This window comes from Anas acuta, chromosome 8, assembly GCF_963932015.1.
Source record: "Anas acuta chromosome 8, bAnaAcu1.1, whole genome shotgun sequence".
Taxonomy (NCBI): Eukaryota; Metazoa; Chordata; class Aves; order Anseriformes; family Anatidae; genus Anas; species Anas acuta.
The window spans coordinates 17,671,640-17,690,856 of NC_088986.1; the positions used below are offsets into that span (position 1 = coordinate 17,671,640).

The 19,217-nt window shown below is 39.3% G+C and overlaps 1 protein-coding gene and 1 long non-coding RNA gene across 2 annotated transcripts; one reads left to right on the plus strand and one right to left on the minus strand.

Moving 5' to 3' along the window:
- Positions 1 to 1,069: 1,069 nt before the first annotated feature.
- PDC (phosducin) lies at positions 1,070 to 5,932 on the minus strand. Its single transcript, XM_068690673.1, has 3 exons — positions 5,872 to 5,932; positions 3,640 to 3,800; positions 1,070 to 1,597 (listed from the first exon to the last, which is right to left on the minus strand). Exons 1-3 carry the CDS (start codon positions 5,930 to 5,932, stop codon positions 1,070 to 1,072), a joined length of 750 nt encoding a protein of 249 aa, XP_068546774.1.
- On the plus strand, positions 1,533 to 16,891 carry LOC137860432 (uncharacterized). Its single transcript, XR_011098906.1, has 3 exons — positions 1,533 to 3,734; positions 14,928 to 15,075; positions 16,610 to 16,891. It is a non-coding gene; the product is annotated as an uncharacterized lncRNA (long non-coding RNA).
- The last annotated feature ends 2,326 nt before the right edge of the window (positions 16,892 to 19,217 follow it).

Genomic DNA, 19,217 nt, shown 5'->3' on the forward strand with positions numbered 1-19,217 from the left:
TTAAAGTTTCACTTTTTTGTATCAGAACTGGAGGAGCTGGATGTCTTTATGCCTACAGGGAGGGGGAGAAACAGTGAATTTGTAGTGAATTTACCATCTATCTTCCTTAAACAGGTTTATAAACTGTAGTTCTCTGCAGCATCCCTTTTGCTAACACTAAAACTTTGAATAAATGTTTACTAATATTTCCCATATTTTTAAGGTTAGGGGTATGTATTGCAAGCATATTTCTCGCGCCTGATGGCAGGTTTTGAGAGCTGTTAAGTTTTATTCAGAGTTATTACATAAGCACAATATAATTTTTCAGTAACTTGCAAATATTTTAAATATTACAGTTCAAAACATACAGCAATGATAAACTGAAATTACCAGCTAATTTGTTTGTGTTAGCAGTTTGGATGACAAAGTTAATAAAAGCGATGAGCTAGCTTCTGTATTTTCACAATTACTAAAACTGAAATGCAGAAACATAAGATAATGTCCTGCCCATGGCAGGGGGTTGAAATTAGATGACCGTTAAACCCTTCCAACCCGAACCATTCTGTGATTCTATGAGATACCTAAGCCATTTAGGAATGCAAGGAATTCAGGCTATTTGTTTGTCCTTAAAAACTGCTGGATGAGGTCTTGCTTGATGAGGTCTTGTTCCTACTGAAGGTGGTTGGAGAAGTGAATCTTTTGAGCCAGGCCACTCCATAATTTCAGAGCCTGGGGATGGCTTTTCTTCTGTGCAGAGGGGTAGGTCGGTTCTGTTGCTGTTGAAATGCAGTAGGTCTTGTGCATGGTTGGGCCCTTACTTTTGTGTGTCCCTGATTTCTTAGAGATCACCGATGTTATCCCCTGTTCTTCCTATTGCTTGTGGCAGGTATGTAAATAAGTATGTACAGGACTGGCTGTTGTAGGTGTTTCCAGTAAAATTCACATGCTAACAGTTGAGGAATATTTATATGTGTATCTTAAAAATAAGTTAGGGAGCAAAGAGATCCTTCTCTAAATGAGATGGGTGTTACTGAGATGGATTTATAACATACTGAGGGGAGTCATAAGAGTGAGGATTGTGGCTCTCCAATTATTCAACATCTTGCTCATCGGTGTTACCATTTCCCAGTGCTGGAAGCTCCCTTTCAGGTAGCAACCCATACTCATTTAGGAAAGACTCCACATCCACAGCAAAGAATTCATCGTTGAATTGTTCAGAAACGCTAATGAAATTGCTCAGGAGCTCCCCACCCTTGTAGACAAGCAGGGTGGGAAGCACTTCATCTGAGAAGCGGTCTCCAGCCCCAGTGTCAGAGGCTTTGATTTTGCAGAACTTCACAGTGGCGTACTCAGCAGCAAGGCAGGTTAAGCTGTTGTTCAGAGCATCACAGCCCTTGATGCCGTCTTCATAAATGTGGACAATGACGGTGGTAGTCTTCCGTTCTTTTTCAATGGCTTCCAGGAACTGTTCTCCGTTTTGCAGCTCACACAGATAACCATATTTAGGCCCAAAACTTAGCCTCTGGTGCATATCCTGCATGCAGCGTTTGCGGTATTTTTGTAGGCAGCTTTCATCTTCTTTGTCATCTTGAATTAATTCATACTCCTGCATACTCATCTGTGAATATTGAGAGAATGCTGTATAAATAAGTGGTCATTTGTTGACACTCAAACAGGAAGAGAATAAGTTGCTGTCTAAAGAATGCTGCATAGAAAGCTTAGCAAGAAGAACAAATTTCTAGTGTTTCTTTAATGTCTCTTGAGACAGGCAGGAAGATCCCATATCAAGGTTTATAAGCACGCTAAAAAAACTTTTATTTTCCTTAACCAAGCATTGACCATTGAGGCAGGGAAGGAAGCATGAAAGGTCAGACTCACAGGATTGTGTGGTATGTTGTTGTGAAGTATTCTGTTTATTTTACGGAAGTTAGACCCTGCTGGAGACAGAGCTAGATAGACAGTTGGATCTGTATTTTAGATCAGGTGTTGCTATTTTCATGGTAAGCAAGTCTTTGTTCTTTGAATATGCTCTCGTTCAATGACACTACATAGCTGCATGCCACTTAGTGTTAGTAGTGTAATCTGTGCCCAAGGAGATGCTTTATATTAAATTCACAGTATTATACATGGAGTGGTAATTCCTGTCGAGAAAATGGTTGATAAAGAAGGGGGAGATTTGAGGGTGTGGCCATGGGGGTTGGAAAGCCCCGTGGTTGATGGTAACATCAGACTCTTAACGATGAGGCCATCAAGAATGTAAAAGAGTTTAGGGGGAACAAAGAAGGGTGATTCAGGAGACTCCATGCAGTCTCAGGTTTCTTGTTCTCCAGCCGTTAAGGCATGGAAGTTTCTGGGTGTTTGCTGTTGCTGTTATATGCAAAGTTGTTTGACCAATGAAAAGTTCTTTTGAAAAGAACTGCTGTGGGGAGAAGGATGTAAGAGGGGAGCCTGTCCTCAAGATAAAAAAAGGCAACACGATGAAGTTACGTCATCAATAAAGAAGCAGAAAGAAGGAATGAAAATGAACAGGCTAGCGGAATGGAGACCAGGACGGGAACAGGCACATTGATTGCCTCATGAAGATAGGTTCGGCCAGACTCAGCAAACCGCTCAGAGAAGCTCGTACTGAAAGTTACTGGAATCAGGCGCACCGGAGCTGGGAAGAAGCTCAAGCTGAGAGAAGTGGACCCAGCACACAACTGCCCCTCGCTGGTAAGCAGCCGGGCATTATGGGGAATCATACGTCCTTAGGAACAAAGACTGTCCTGGTAGCCTCACAGCTTATTCTCCTTGTTAACAATCAGACAGTTAATGATCCTGAAATATGGGACCAAATTGAGGTCAAGGTGTGGGACTCCGCAACTAAAACCGACAAGGTTGCAGTGGGATTGCTCGGTACCTGGTGAGCAGTCCCTGAGGCCTTGAAGAGCCCTGTGGGACCGCAGTCAGAAACGTGTGGTTTGCCAGACAGTGAGGGAGCTGCGGGCTCCTTTACTGATCCGACTGCTACGCCATGGGCCCCTCTGCTGCTACAGCCATCGAGGGCTTTTGCTGTTCCGCCCCCTGGTGACCTGGACGTGCCTTTTGACACAGGCCCTATTGGCCTTGAAAAGGGGATGGATATGCTTTTCTTCGATCCGGGAAGAACGGGATACATAAGGCCTGAAGACCGAGTTGCGTGGCAACTTAAAGCAAGACATATTGTTCAAAAGGAATGGAAAATGGAGACTGTTAAGTCATGGAACCTAAAGGATTGTTACCTTTCCTGATTGTATGTATGTATAGGCATACTCGGGTTTAGTATGTAAAGCAATCTTCTATATATTTAGGATGTTTGATGTTCTTGTGTGCGTGTTGGTGCAGTGTAGACTCCTCGCACACCCAGCGCTGTTTACTTGCCTTTTATAGCTTTTATACTTTTTATAAATATTTCTTTTATAAATATTACAAAATTCAGATTGAGTTGAGACTTCATTTATAACAACAGTATAAATACAAAGTAAAGTTAGTCAGTAGTTCTGATTTGTTCTGTCCATATGACAAGACCTCTCCTAAATTGCCAAGGAATTGAGTCTGGTGAATTCAGGATTTTCGTGTTTATAGACTTGTGCATTTTATATGGTATCAAAATGTATTTACTTAGCTTATTTTTCCTCTTACCTTACGACAGAATCTCTCTCTGGTGTCTTTATCATCCTTACTGAAAGACCTGTGTGGAGAAGACATCTGTCGAAGAATTTCTTTCTTGCTCAAGGGTAAGGAGTCTCTGTCTTCACTTTCTAATTTAAACTTTCTCCAGTCATTGATCACACCTTTGGGCCCTGAGAGAGAAGAAATTAGATGAAAAACTGACTGCAACAAGAATCTGTCTTAAGTTTCTGCCCTTTGTTGTCTTGTCCTTCTGTGCAGCAATTTATCCACCTCTTTTAATTTCAGAGCACTCTCTAGGAGTGCTGAAAACCAGAGTTTTGGAACCAATGTGTTGCATGGACCCCCAAAAGAAAAACTAATATATTTCTAACCTGCATCATTTAGGTGGTCTGGTACGTGTTATGATCGTATAAAAGGATTTTGGTGAGCTATGTGAATAGTTAATGGCAAATGAAAGCCTGTTAAAACTGATGTCTTGGCTAAGGCCAATGTTTTGTAACTGTACGTTTGTCTGTCTTTATGACTGGGGTCTTTGAATATGTACCATGCATAAGGAGTGGACATTGATAGTAAAGTTAAGAACATAAGACAGCCAAGATTTTTGTTTTTAAAGCCATATCAGTTCCCTGGGAATAATAACCTGTAACGCATTGGTATGATAATTCTGATTGTAATGCAGATCTTGTTCTTTGGAGCTGGTTGATTGACTAAACTGGGGGGGTGGGCAGAAGACACTTTCAGCTCAAAAATCCAGTGTTGTTTTTCAAAACAAAACACTTAAACCTGCACCTTACATTATAAAGCAAAACCAAGGAATATTTCAGTGTTTTCAGAGGTGAATGGAGGACTTAAAGGCTAGGTAAGAAGGTCACCACCCTCTCCTGAGATAGAGGAGAGAGTACTGCTGCCATTTTTCTAAGAGTCTGTTTTGGATTAAATTTCAGCATCTCAAAGAGGCAGCTAAAAGCACTATACCCCTAGGTGGAAAGGGAAGGTGAATTATCTTCTACAAATAAGATTCCAAGACAGGAATTAACCTGAAAGGCTTGGCATAGTGATAATGATTTAAGTATACAGTGACCTGATTTTCCAAATTATTTTGAAGACTAAGAGTGGATGTTGTGCCTACGTTTAGGTCTCTGGAGGGGGAAGGGGGGGTGTGTGTGGAAATCTTAACCAACAGCAGCAAGGCTGCTTGGGAAACTTGGGAAAGAACCCTAAAAATGGTTGTTATAAGAGCTGCAAGAGTTGTTACAGCACAAGAAAAAGAAGCTGTTGGAGCACAGAGAGGGATGATTGTCTTAAAGCGTACAGTGACCTGTTAGGGTGATAGGATGAAGTGATAACTGAAGAACTGAGTACAGTGTGAGTACTCATAAAAATTCATGGTGATTGAGGGCTGTTTTAAAAAGAATTATGGTCTGAGCAAGGATGCTTTTAAAGATTTTAAATGCTATGCTGTATTTGCCAAAAGGATTTATAGATATATTTTTAACACTGAATGTTCCTTCCATAAGAAGGAAAAATAATTTTTCTTTTTTTTTAAAGCGAAACCTTGTAACCTAATTCTAGTGCATTGTGATTCTTGTTCCCACTCCCCCTCTGCCTCCCCCAAAGAAGAAAAGCATTTTGTTTGTGACTGAATCAATAAACTATTAAGGTCTGCATTGGGCAGTTGCTGTCCTCAGGTGTCTGAATTTGTCATTTGTTTGAAGTACAAGGAGGACTGGTGTCAAAATCAGTTTGATGTTACATGCCCTTCTATGAGGGGCATCACTGAATCCAAAATATCATAGTCATAGAATATCCCAAGTTGGAAGGGGGTTCCCTTCCAACCCCCACAAGGATCATCGAGTCCAACTCCTGGCACCACACAGGTCTACCCAAGATTTCAGACCATATGACTAAGAGCACAGACCAAACACTTCTTAAACTCTGACAGGCTTGGTGCCATGATTGAGTCCCTAGGGAGCCTGTTCCAGTGCGTGACAACCCTCAGTGAAGAACCTCTTCCTGCTATCCAGTCTGAACCTCCCCTGTTGCAGCTTGACTCCATTCCCTTGGGGCCTATCACTGGTCACTGAAGAGAGTAGATCGGCGAATATTCTCACTGGATTTGCAGCATACATTTCTGTGCAAGGATTTTGGCAACCCAGTGAAAATACCTGGATTCCAGGCTTTCCCAGTGAGCAGAGACAGTTTAGCTTTCTTTTGGAAAACAAGTATAGTCAGTTTTCTTGCCTGTGTGTGTAGCTTGTCCTTCAAAATCTTCGTCCAAGCTAGTGTTTGCATTTTCTTCCATTTTGGTCACTGGTGCAGGAGATGCTGCAAGTTCAAAAAGGAGAGCAATTAATAACAGGATGGAAAAGGAAATAAGTATCCTTACAGCACGATACTGTGCAGTGTGTAATTTTCTGTAGCAGGTAGGTATCAGTGAAGATCAAAACACGTGATAATTGTAGAGCTTCTCATCAGCTTGTAAAAAGAAATTAGGATGATATGTCAATCTCTTCTTAAAGATCTCTGACCAAACCCTTACTGAAAATGCCTGGGCAAGGGTTTCTTCATTCTACTGTTTCTTCTCAGTCATCAGAGAATATAAAGAACTTACAGTTCTGAACACAGCATAGAAATAGTGCTAGTAAAGCTTTGTAGCTTTGTGCAAGGACAATGGTTTCCCCTTGGAAGTGGGAACCTATTCTCCAAGTCCTGCACGTGTGTCTATTTTTAAGGAATGCCCAAATAGCTCATTCTTCATATGGAGGATGGAGCTGAGTATTTGTACTTGTTGGGCAAAGAAGAATTCAGAAGATAAGCTGAGTTTTGGGTAATGCCAGAGCATTACAAAGCAGCAGGATTTGACCAGAACATTTGGTCTCAAACTCATCTGGTCAGGCTGATGTTCTGCTGCATCCTGAAACTTCTTGAGGTCCTGCAACTTTCACAAGCAGATCAATTTCCTATGTCAGAAGTATATACTGGAAGAGAAAAGTACTGATACTTCAAATACATGTTCGGTATCCTACATATTCCTCTGTATGAACTCAGCCACCACCTAGTAATGAGTGAACTCGCATTACATGTCAAGCAGAAATTTCCTTTTTAGTTTAAAATTTTAATTATAATAGCACATTGTCACTGTCCATAGAGGTCTTAAGGCAGAGAATTTGAGTGCTTCCATTCAGCTTAGACTAGTTTTTAGCTTTAGGTGTTCAGATGTTAAGATGGGATTTATTTGACTTCATGGCAAATCCTATCTTGAAGCAAATACTTAGATGTTATTATGCCATGAATGTCATGTTTAAAAGTTGGTGGCGAGTTAGACCCATATGACTTCAGTATTGTAGTTTGTATACACAAGAGGAAATGGACATTCATTTTTTACCTATCAGTGTCAAAGGATGAAGAGGAATAATGGCTGAGCAAGGCACAAAGAATCTGATGCTTGTGTGTATTAGACTAATTCTAATTAGTAAACATGGATATGTCATTTCATACATATATAGGTGGCAACTAATCAAACTTGTGGAAAGTCTTGCAAATTAGCTTTGGATAGAAGTAGGTAATGAGTTGGTAGAAATTCTATCTATAGATAACTATAGATAGTGTAGATCCCGATTACTGGGTCAATTGCTATTCAGTCAATTCTGAAATAGAAATATGGAGCGAATCCCTTCTCACATGTGCCAAACTAAAAATTGTCATGTCAGTGATACACTGTTACATGGATAAGTTGGGCCTTTTAAGGCATTCCTATCATTTACACTGGTGTCTACAGAAAGCTCTACTGTGTGCTGATGCAGAGGATTTTTTTTTCTTTCATGAGGAAAGAGAAGGATTAATTCTCTGTATGCTTTGCTTTTTCGTATCTTTTAGCCCTGAAAAACACTAAAAACACAGGATATGATGCTAAGCGGTCTGTTGTAGGCTTGAACCAGAAAACTGGCCATGTTTTATGTGAACATTAATGATGGAAATTGATTGCTTAATGAATGAAAAGTCTCTTTAAAATTTGTGTTACTGATCTGTTGTACCTAATAAATCTGAAAAGATTAGGTGACTCATAATAACACAATGTTGCATTTCACCACTGTTCTGAAGTATGACATGAGGCAATAATCTTGGCAATACACAGACCAGTAAGCTGACCATAGGCCTAGGAGTGGGGAACTCCTCAAATTTAATCCTGGCCCTCAGCTGAGTCAGTCTGTGAGCCTGGAGCAAGTCACGCAAATCATTCTCTGTTCCTCTCAGTGGAGTTATAAATATTTATAGTTTTTAGCTTGGTGCTGCAGGCACTGGGTTGTCCAAGCCAGGTGTTTCCCAATCAAGCACCTGAGGATAAGGGCACATGAACATGTAACTGCAAGGTGATCTGTGGGAAGCTCAGCTAATAGCATGAGTTGGCTCTCCTCTATACATACTCTTCTGTCCAAAAAAGCACAGTGAAAAAAGGTGTAAGGTGTTGCATTTACTGTTTTGTGTGGGCGATTTCCTACCCTAATGAGGGTAGGAGATTCTCCTGTGTTCTAGTGAAGGATATGGATGTGGTCTTTGTCGCTACTGTTCGTTCGTTTGTTCTTTTTCTTTCTTTCTTTCAGTGTAATGAGACAATCATACAGCATTTTCAAAAGAAAAAAATAAATCCCTAATATTTGGGTGCTACCAGGTCTGGAACAAGTTGTGTAAATGCCTCTAGGTAGAAAATATGCTCAGCCATCACTTGTACAAAGTTTTAAAACCATGCAGTCAGCCTAATGCTGAGATAGTGAAGCAGGTTGTGTAAAAGAACAGTTTTTAACGACCCAGCACAAAGTTCCTTGGACCTGAAGTTGCAACTTCCCCTGCTGCATAGGTGCACCGAGCTCTAGTGTGCCCAGGAGCAGGGGCAACTAAAGCTGTATTTTGAATGAGTCAGCAGCTTTCCGAAGAGTGACTGCACCATGCAACCCCATGGATGGACCAGAGTGTGTTCACACTCCCATCTGCCAGTGGACCCTAATTAGTGGTCTGACTGTACTGTCTTTCAGAAATGTAATGTAATCTGTTAGCACAGTACTATTAAACCTGAATCAGCTATACAGCCTGGTGGACTGCAGAGCTAGGAGGCAGCAAAGGAGTGGCACAGGTGAGGAGGATTATATGACCATTGGGGAATTCCTTCTTTTGTCACTCTTTGGTGCAGCTGTACACAGTGACACAGCTTCTGTTCAAACCTCTCTGGGTTGCTTTGCAACAGTTTAATTCTCCAGGCTTTTCAATGATGATGCAGGAGTGATTTCTGAGCAGAAGCTGACAAATGTACTCTACAGGGTAACTTTGTGTGTGGGAAATAAAGACTATGAACTCAATTTCACTTATCCTCTATTACAATATTTAGACTGATGTTCTCCTGTAAGCCCACAGAAGTTCCTAGCTTTTCCATTTTTGTTTCTTATTTTTGGGTCACAGGTATCCAGAACCTCTCAGGAATCCACGAATTGACACAGCATAGCCCATCAAGTTCAGTACTCTGTTTGGTGGAGGCTTCTGTGAAAGGCATCAAAACCAAGTATAAGAATGTGTGTGCATCAGGTGGTAATAGGACAATATATTTCTAGAGAAAGCTTTTTCCAATTTACATTTATAGGGTTGGACTTGCATGCTGGAGAACTTAAGTCCTAGTCCAGTTGAAACCATCTCATATAAATTTTTTTCTGCTTCAAACACAATTTTTTCATGAAAATGTGCCTTCTTGGAATTCTGCTAAATATTTGTTCTGTGTGGGAGCACATGGTGAGAGCCAGAACATCCTCAGATGATGGTCAAATAAAGCGATAACATACTGTCACTAAAGCTATTAGTTGTGTCAGCTAATTCTAAGGAAGCGCCAACAGACCTTTCAGGGCTCCAGCTGTGTTGCTGTTAATCAAAATTTTTCTCTTTGCAACATTTTAACAGCATGTGATGTGCCAGATGAATAAAATTCTTGGGGGAGGGGGGCATTTATTTAGAAGATATATTGCATTTTAATTGTTTTTTATCATTGCTTTTGACAACTGAAAACTGTTCCTTATGTTTTTATTTGAAAAATGCTGGGGTGGGTGCAGTTCCTAATCAGTTCCGTTGATCATCAGTGCTTTAGACGATATTCTGTAACATGGATGGTGACTTCCTGTATATATTTTAGGAGACTGGTGATTCTATAACTTCTTTACTTCCCTGCCTTACTGTCAAACTTTCTGAGTGAACAAAGCAGAAAGTAGCGTTTCTTGGTAGAGGGTATTTGGGACCTTTCTATGTCTCCACAGCCACATCTTCAGCAAAAGCAAAGCCCAATCCCCTAGCATATGCTTGAAACTACAAATTAATGCTTGAAACTACAAATTAATTTATGTGAGCTTTGGAGTTGTTGTTCAAGGATATGTTCCTGGCCATTCATATTGCTGGTGCTTATCCTTCTCTTGTGATAAGACAGGCAGGCCTGTCTTACTACAGTACAGAAATGACCATTTTTTAAAGTGTTTCCTTTTAACCAGTATGAAATAATTCTTCCTACTTATATAGTAAAAATAGCTTGTATTTTTGACCTTCATAGAGTAGATTTCTGTTTTTACTATTCCTATGCATACTGAGATTTCAAGGTAGCTCAGCAAGAAAGCATGTTGTTACCTTTGTATTTGTAATAATGGCTTATTTAATCCTGGTAAGATATTGCAGCTGCAAATGCAAAATTAGTATATTTTAGTAGTAAATTATAGTTACAGGAGAGAGGGAAATAAAAAAAAAATAAATTATAAACAAACTGTAAAAGGCAAGATGTGTTCTGTAAAGGACAAAGCCAATAAATAAAAATTGCTTCCTAAAAAAATTTTGCTAGTGGTCCAATAAGTAAACATGAGAAATATTTTTCTCAAAATGTAAACAAGCTCTAGGCACAAATTTGTTGCTCTCCATATGTGCAAATCCCACTCAAAATGCTGTTCTGTTTACATAAAGTTATAAATCAGCATCTTGCTAATCCCCAACAATCAGTGGAAAATTGCCTATGAACTATGAAATTTAGGGACTTGTGGAAATGGAAGAATGGAAAATAAATGATGTCTCAAAGCCATCTTCGTCAGTGAGATACGATTACAGGTTCGTATTCAGCTGTACGTGGGCAGTTGGCTAGCCAATGTGTGCACCCGGATTGCCCTGTTGTCTCCTCCCTCATGGAAAAAGTAATTCAATATTAACAGCATTTCCCTCTCTCCAAGCACTCATTTACATCTCTCCTCTCTACTGTTTTTTCCTGTTTTCCATTTGTGGAATTTCTTCCCTGCAAGGCTTGTCCTCTCTATCATTTGATGATCAACTTGGAACTTACTAGGAGGATGGAGAGTTACTTAAGCAAGCCAAGAGGAGTGAGTAGCTATGGACTTAAATGCTTAGGTTGCTAGAAATCGGAGGAAGCAGGTGAAGTCAGATACTCTGAATGGTATGTTAAGTGTCAGTCTACATACTACTCCAGATAGACTGGAAATAATACTGTAGCACCCATTCTGACTTCAGTTTCTGAAGTCAGTGTGTATTTTCCTGCAGGTGTTTGTGTTTTCCTATGGGCTTTGTCCATGAGAGAGTTGTGGAAATGCAGATACCGCTGTGAAAATCTCATGTTGGGAGATCTGAAGGACTGCTCCCTTTAAGTTCTGCGTGATCCAGTAATGAGATGTCAAGTTCCTCTTGCAGACTGTATTCAGTCCTTGCTCCCAGACGCCAGAATGTGACATCATCCACCCCTATGTAGGTGGAGGCAGTTTTCCAATATAGCAGAATCAAGAGCCCTTCATGTGCGAGACACTGCACCTTCTGTTGGGACAGGAGGCAGCGCCTTCTGTGCTAGCAACAGAGACAAATTTCTGAGGAGCCTAATCTAAAGCTTATCCATGTCATTGAAGCCTTGTCAGTAAATAAGTGCACTTTGTGTGCACCACAGGGTGTGATCTGCACCAGTGAACACAATTTGTGTGTTTGAGGTTGTTTGCATGGTTTGGTTAGTTAGGATATATGTGCTTCAGACCCAGATGTGATCTGTCGCATCACTCCTATAGTGACTCTGTAGTCACTACATTTGTGACAGATTTTGCATTCCATGTTCATGTTGTGTTGTTCTTGCTGTTAGCTAAAATGCATATTTGCTGAATAAGAGACGTAGGGGTGAGGGTAAAGCCCGTCTGTACTGAGTACTGTACCATCAGTACCACCAGCTGGTCCCTTTAAAAAAAAATAAAAATAAAACCTCAATCCTCGGTTATGTATGCGTTTAGATTTGCAAATGGCATTAACGTCATTACATAAGCAAAACCAATGTCAAGGTCTGAGGTCAGAATTTCAGACCCATTGCCAGAGCACTGCAGAGGCAACGGAAAGCCTTAAGCGCCTTTAATCATCCAGAGCAGATCACTGACGCTGGGCACCAAACCAGGTAGCTGCTAGTCAAAGTACCCGCAGCTCCTATGACCTTCAGTGATGAGTGGCTCACTCCCATTTGTTGTGCTAAACACCGGTTTCAGAGCCAGCCTTCACAACCTTGGTCGCCCCATTTGACTATTTGTACCAGTGTAGTGTTGCTGAGATATGTGAATGCAGACTTAGGGGGGTAGGTGAACATTTTGTGGGTTTACCTAGAGGATAACTTTGCTGGGGTATCACATAGTGATTAGATCACTGTGTTTGGAGAGGAAAAAAAAATCTCAAAAAGCTGGAACAGGACAATATTAGTTTAAAGAATAGGTCTTATGATAGGAAGAGAATATAAACCAGGACGGGTTGACGCAGAAAGCTGTCAGCTTCACTGCAGATCATTGTGACGGATGAGAGCGTCACTGGATTGGATTATTTGGTCTATCCGCTTTAGGAGTGTTATGCTGTTCTTTATTTGTAAGATGGAAACATTTTAAGTAGATGCAGTTCAATGTTTCATTTATCTTTAAGGCTTTGCCAATTAGGAAATTCCATAAATTCCTTATGTGATCACCCCTGGCTTCATGTCTTTGTATTAGGTTAAACTCCACAGGATAGACAAAATACTTCTTCCTTTTTATTTCTTTTTAAGAGTACTTCAAAATTCGACCTACAATTATGTATGAGAAATAATTCATATGTTATGGATTATGTTTTATGGGTTGCCAATTTCTTTTGTCATTCACTTATACAAGTGCAAAATCAGATTGCCTTGTAGTAGTTAAACAATTTATTTCTGGATTTCACTCTGAAATGGAGAACTAGCTCCACTTCTTTTACATCAATCAGTGCTTCTACCACAGTGTCACTGTGTCTTGTATGGAGAGGCAGAATGCAAACATTTTAAAACAGGATTTGTTTTGTTGTTTCAGGAAAACAAAAAATTAACATTAATGATGTCAGATTTCAGTTAACATTAACCAGGTTTAAAACAAGCAAACAAAACATCTAAGCTTTGTGTATTAAATAGTAAATGTCTTTTGAAATTCAGGATTTGACTCAGGGTTTGAATTTTTGGAATGTGTGCAGTTACACATTTGTTAGTATGGTGATGAATATTTTTACTCTTATTTATCTTGTTTTTAGTAAATGTGGATTTTATCAAATGGGGTACAAGGGGAGGATGGTTGGATACCAAGAAAACATCTATTTGCAGCAAAAGCAGAGCAGCCAACATTTTCAAATGCACATATCTGAGGCCACAAACCTCAATCCATGTTTAACCTCAATTTCTGACCTGATTTGTCCTTTGAAAGTCAGGACAGATGTTCAAGTTGATGTTTAAGTACGTATTTAGTTTCTGAACTCTAAGTAAACATCTGTACACCTGCTAGAATTGACATGTCCTTGAGAGACTTGATTGGAGCTTTTTGCAGGTTGGCAAATGCCTGCTGAATAGCACAAAGCCATGGAGAGTTGTTTTTTTTCAAGCCTGGTGGATGCTTGGTAGTGCCTTTCATCCCAGTAAGTTGTCAAAAATCACCTATGATAGAGCTGTAACTCTGACAGTGACCAGAGAGAGATGTTTAGAAAGGCTGATAGCCATTTTTTATGAAATTGTTGTGGAGTTCATTGAAAACCTAGAGGAAGAAGTACCTTGTAGGCACTTTGAAGGGACTCTTACTGCTCCTTTTTGGCAAGAAGAAAGGGCCCTGCAGGGAGGGCTGGGGGAATCAAAACTTGTGAAGTTGGGAGAACATCCACTAACTGCTCGGGGGTAGGGTTTCATCGTGAGGGCTCTGGATATGCAAAAAAATGCCTGCAGAAAAACAGCAAAATAAATTTGGCTGTGAAACAGTAATATTTAATTCTGCTGGTCTTCCTTAGCTTGGTTGAAAGTTTTTAAAGTGTATACTTGTATTTGTAAAAGTATATCAGTAGGCATTCTTGCTTTTGCTTTCTGCATATCTACAGTTTCTTATCATTATCTGCAAAAGGCAGGCTTGACTGAGCCACCAGGCTCAGTATAAATGCAGTCTACATAAACAGTTTTACTGTCAGATTTGATAGAATAAGGTAATTTATCAGAAGTTGTTTATGACAACTTTCGAATTCATGTATTCTTCATTCCTGGCTTTCTCTGACTGTTAATATGCATCCTCTGAGATGTGTGAAGATTTTGTTTGCCATGTTCCCATCATTTGAAAAGTTGTGTTAGCTTCCAGTTCTGATGCTTGATAACACTGGATTAGTACCTCTCTCTGCAGCTGGACCTGTTCACACCAGCTGGGTGTCCCTGTGCAACTTCTAATGCTTTGGGCAAGCTAGGGCAGTCACTCTTGACAGGGAGTATTTATTAACTTCTTGGTTGCTGTATTAGATTTACGTATGTCTTGTGGTGATGATTCTAGGGTAAGGTAAGTCAGAGCAGACCGAGAAAGACTGCTCTGGTAAGGAGCAGGGTTTTGATTTGTCTTTGACCTGTGCTCTTAAGAAGCTCTTGGGTCTTGCAGCTTGCTGCCTTGGAATTGTTCCTTTAGGACTGACAGAAGTAAGCAGACAGGGCTTACTTGTAGTTGTGAGGTACTTGTTATTCTTCTATTCCTTCCCCCCCCCCTTCCCCTGTTTTAAAAATTTTAATCATTTTGGTAGACAAATAAAACTGGCTATGTATCCTTAGAGTCTAACAAGTACATCTACATATTTTAGAAGAGTTGACAGATGTTAAACAGTTGTAACAAAATACGAACTTAAGGCACCAACAATGGAAAGCCATTTTTTTCTCAACGTGATCTAGTCAACATGTGGGGTTGCTTTACAGAAAACAAGCCTGCTGACTTTTTCAAGTGTCTTTGGTTTGTTGACCCTTCTAGGAAGCTGAAGAGACTAGCTGTGTAACACAGATCAGGCTGGGCTGGTATGAACCTCTCATCTTCCTTGCTGTTACGTTGTTGAGCAGATATTCTTTCTACATTAATAGCTTTCACTCACTATTAATATGGGAAGAGCCACCACCTAAAGGTAGGTTGGGTTCATGGTTCTGTTCTCTCTTCCCAACTGTCCACTAAAGTTTCTTAGGCGTGTGGAAAGAAGAATAGAAAAACGTTTTTCTTCTGTCCTTAATGCTTATGCTAACACAGTAGCTACATCTGCCAGCATTGGATTTAGAAATGTTTTCCCTTCACAGAACAAAAAGTGAAACTTGCTAGTTTTGGGATTAATTTTCATATTTATCTTAAATGAGTAGATCTGCATGTAAAAGTGATATATCCTTGATTTGTCAAAAGGCAAAAAAAACACTGAAGAGAACACAGGTAATCTTGAGTAAGATCCGGACATCTTAAGAGGGAGGAAAGTAAGTGTTCTCTTGAACTGTAGGGCTGTGCCAGTTGGATGTATTACAACAGCATGATTTTTACTCGACTATTTACAAAAAGAAAAAAAAGAAAGAAAAAGAAGAAGGTTATAATGGTTTAAAAGGTATTTGATTAAATGATGGATGTCCAAGTCCCATTTCAACCAGCTGCAACTTTACAGTGTATATGGCAGGATTGCCTAGCCCTATTACTCACGTTATCAGGAATAACATCTCTATACGATCCTGACATTCCTGTGGCAACTACTATTGAGTGAAACAAAAGCAGTAATAGGAATGTATTCCTCATGTTACTTTTATTAATGAGAAGATGAAAGCCAAAGCAGACAATAGCATGTGCCCACAGAGAACCCCGGAGAGCTGTAATTTCTACAGAGTTTACATTGCTTCTTGGTTTATTCCTTTCCTTTTCCTCTTTTATACCATTGGTATAATTCCAGAGGTTTTGTATTTTTCTTCAGCTTATTTATTCTTAACTATAAACAGTGAACTTTTGCCAGCTAAGTTGTAAACAACTTTACACATGGCTTGTAAAAATGCAGGAGATTAGAATTAACATTTGTATTTCCTTTACAGACCAAAACTACAAGTACACCTCCTGTTTTCCTATATCAACTAATGCATTTACACAGGTTTTCTCTGAACATGAAAAATAAATGTCACAACTTGGAGAAAAAGCTGATGACTTAAAAGACATGCCTTCCCTTCCCTCCAAAAACATAGCTCAGATAAACAGCATAGTAAGTCCTTTTCCTGGGACTTAAATTTATTTATGTAGAAACTGAGGTGTAAATTCTGAGCCAGATTTTCTGTTTAGATCTAGTTGTTCCTAATACTCTTTCACAAGGTCTGCCACAGCTTTATCATGAGATTCTGAGTATTTTACCCTTTCCCACGGTCAGGCTGCAGTTGCATCAACCCATAATAAGCCAGGCTTGTTGCAGTGATCTAGTAGTGTTTTTTATTTTTTTTTTTTCTTGAAGGTTTCCAAAATGTACCTCAACACAAAAGAACATTAACATCAAAAGAAAATGGCTTGTTGTAACAAGAAGTACAAGGAAGCTTATTTGCTTAGGGAAAGTGGGGGAAAAGAAGGGAAAGGGGAAAAGGAAAAATGAAGGGAACAAAATAATCTTATCTGAAAAAGATCTTACTGTGAATGCTTCTGATTCATTTCAGGTGCTTCTTTAGTGCACAGCAGCACAATGTGTACACCAATACAGTATTCAAATACCAATTTACCTCCCAGTGACAGGATTTGGAACAAAGCCCAAGTTCAGCATTACTTATCGCCTGCATGATACGGAAACAAGAATTGCTTATGCAAAACAGAAGAAATAACAGTATCGCAGTCCTAGGTATGGGCAAAGATGTCTGAATTCCTTTGGTTTTCACTGCTAATTTCAAGGGTAAACTGACAGTGTACTCAGCATGAATTTCTGGTGAATAAAATAGGAATTGAATGGCAAGTGTCTGAAAAGAGTGTTCTTTTCCATAAAACACATGTGTGGGCATCTTGTGCTACATCCCCCACCAGCTCTGCAACAGCATTACTGAGAGGTTTGGTGCAGCTGTTGTAGAAACTTGATGCAGAATTTAGGTACATTCTGTAAAGGGAGTAGCTCTGTCTCATTGCTGTTGTGGCTGAAGTGATAAAATTAGACAGGTCCTGACCTCTTCTCTTTGCAGCAGCAGGTCATGTAATCAAAGATGTAAGATCAAGAAGTCCTAAAGGTGTTCTGGTGATGTTTTTTCATCTTCTTCCAGTTGTGATTATGCAGCAGAGCATAACACTTGGTTAAACATGACCTGCTGTGGGTACCCAACTTCGCAGCTTTGGAGTTAACTGCAACAGACACGAGAAATGGATAGAATAGCAGCCATATAGAGTGCCATATGCATGACAGGAAAGGAATTCTGTGAGCCCTAGAAGAAATGAAATTGGATTTCCTAGCATATTTTTCTAGTGGGTTTGGTGTCTAAAAGTTTTTTTTTGACAGCTTCAGCATTTAAAGTGTTTCTAATTGCAGATTCTCCTGCATTAAAGGTATGAGTGCATGACAGAGCACTTTCCCTTCGGGAAAAGTAAGCTCAGATACAAAAACACAGAGTATCATAAACAGGAAAAAAAAACCCAAAAACATAATAGTATTATGACAGATTATCATGAGGTCAGTTAATTGAATTAAGGAAAAATGATTGCTACAGCATTAACTATCCCGACAGAACACTTGAGATGTGAATCAATTTGTTAGAGCATCATTTATTAATGTTACAACACAGTCTGTGAAGAAAATCAAATCATAATTCATTTAACTATTTAACATTCAGTAAACACCAGGTTGGTCTGTCTGACAGCAAATCTGTGTTAATCCTTCAATTTTAAATGTTGTAGAAGAGTCTTAGGTAGCATATCAATATTTATATGAAGTGAAAGAGTACCTTCAAATTAAGTTCTAAAATTACTGACATCTCCAAGACAACTTGGTTCAGTGGCCTGAAACCCTTTTCTGGACAAACTCAATTTTTTTATACAGAACTTCCATGCTATCTAATCTTGAGAGGAGACAGACATGGATAACTCTAATAAAATTTTGTATTCGTTGGGAGGGGAGACATGCTGGAAAGCAAATGGTGCCTGGACATGGCTGTAACCTGGACACCAAGGAAATCCCCAAGGCACTTTTAGAACTTGGATAAATGGCCAGCATATTTCCTCATCTAATACAGTCTGATTTTTCCTAACTCTTTCTGATGGTTTACTTCATACTGTTTGGCTTAAGTCTTAGCAACCAGGCTGTATTTTCAAATGTACTTCTTCTCTGTGACCAAATGCAATACATAACAAAATAAACCCAGACTGCATCCAGCATACATGAGAATGAATATGAACTGCTGCCAAATGCTGCCTTCTGGGATTTGTTTTTTTTTTTTTTTTCAAGAAAGAAATGAGGTTTCTCCAAGTCCAATTTTGCATGTCATAAGGTTTCAAAGGGCAATACTGCAGAACTTAATGGTCAGCAGCACTGTTATGCTTGGACTTAAAACTGGCAATGAAGGCATCAGTGAGATCCAAGGCCTTATCTCATAATTCCTTTCTTTCTTTGCAAACAGTCTCACTTTGCTTTATTTAAAAGTTTTGAAGGCCTTCCTTAAGGGATCTCTGTGAAAAGGAATAATTTTTATCTTCACTGCTTAAAGCACAGACAGCATCCCTGCTATAAGAAGAAATGGTAATCTGTGGTTATCTTTGACTACTGCTGAAGGCACAGCTATTTTAATAGGATTTCAGCAATTACAAAGGATAGGGCTCAGCTAAGGAATTAATTTATTTGATTCTTTGTGTCAAAAATGACAAGGCTATTATGATATGTTTTCATTTCAAATTAGATAAAACATTTACTTCCATGCAAAACAACTGTCCTTAAGATATCGAACAAATGGAATCATTTAAGAGTATTTTAACTGTGATGTCATATTATGAATTACTGTTATATTAGTGAAATGGCAAGAATATGCAACTATAAACCAATTTAATTTTAAGATGCCATTTTAATTTATTAATTTAATGTGTTCAAAACAAAGATACTGGTTTTGTGGATATTCTCATCAACACTGAAGCAATTACAAAAAAAAATCAATTAAATGATATTTCTTAAAAACCTTTTGAGTAACACATTTTCAGCTGGCTTTATGCAAGTCCAACAGTTCTGTGTGAGGCTGAGAATAAACAAGACCTGAACCTGACACTTAACATGGTTGAGTTTACTTTGAAGTTGCTGCTACT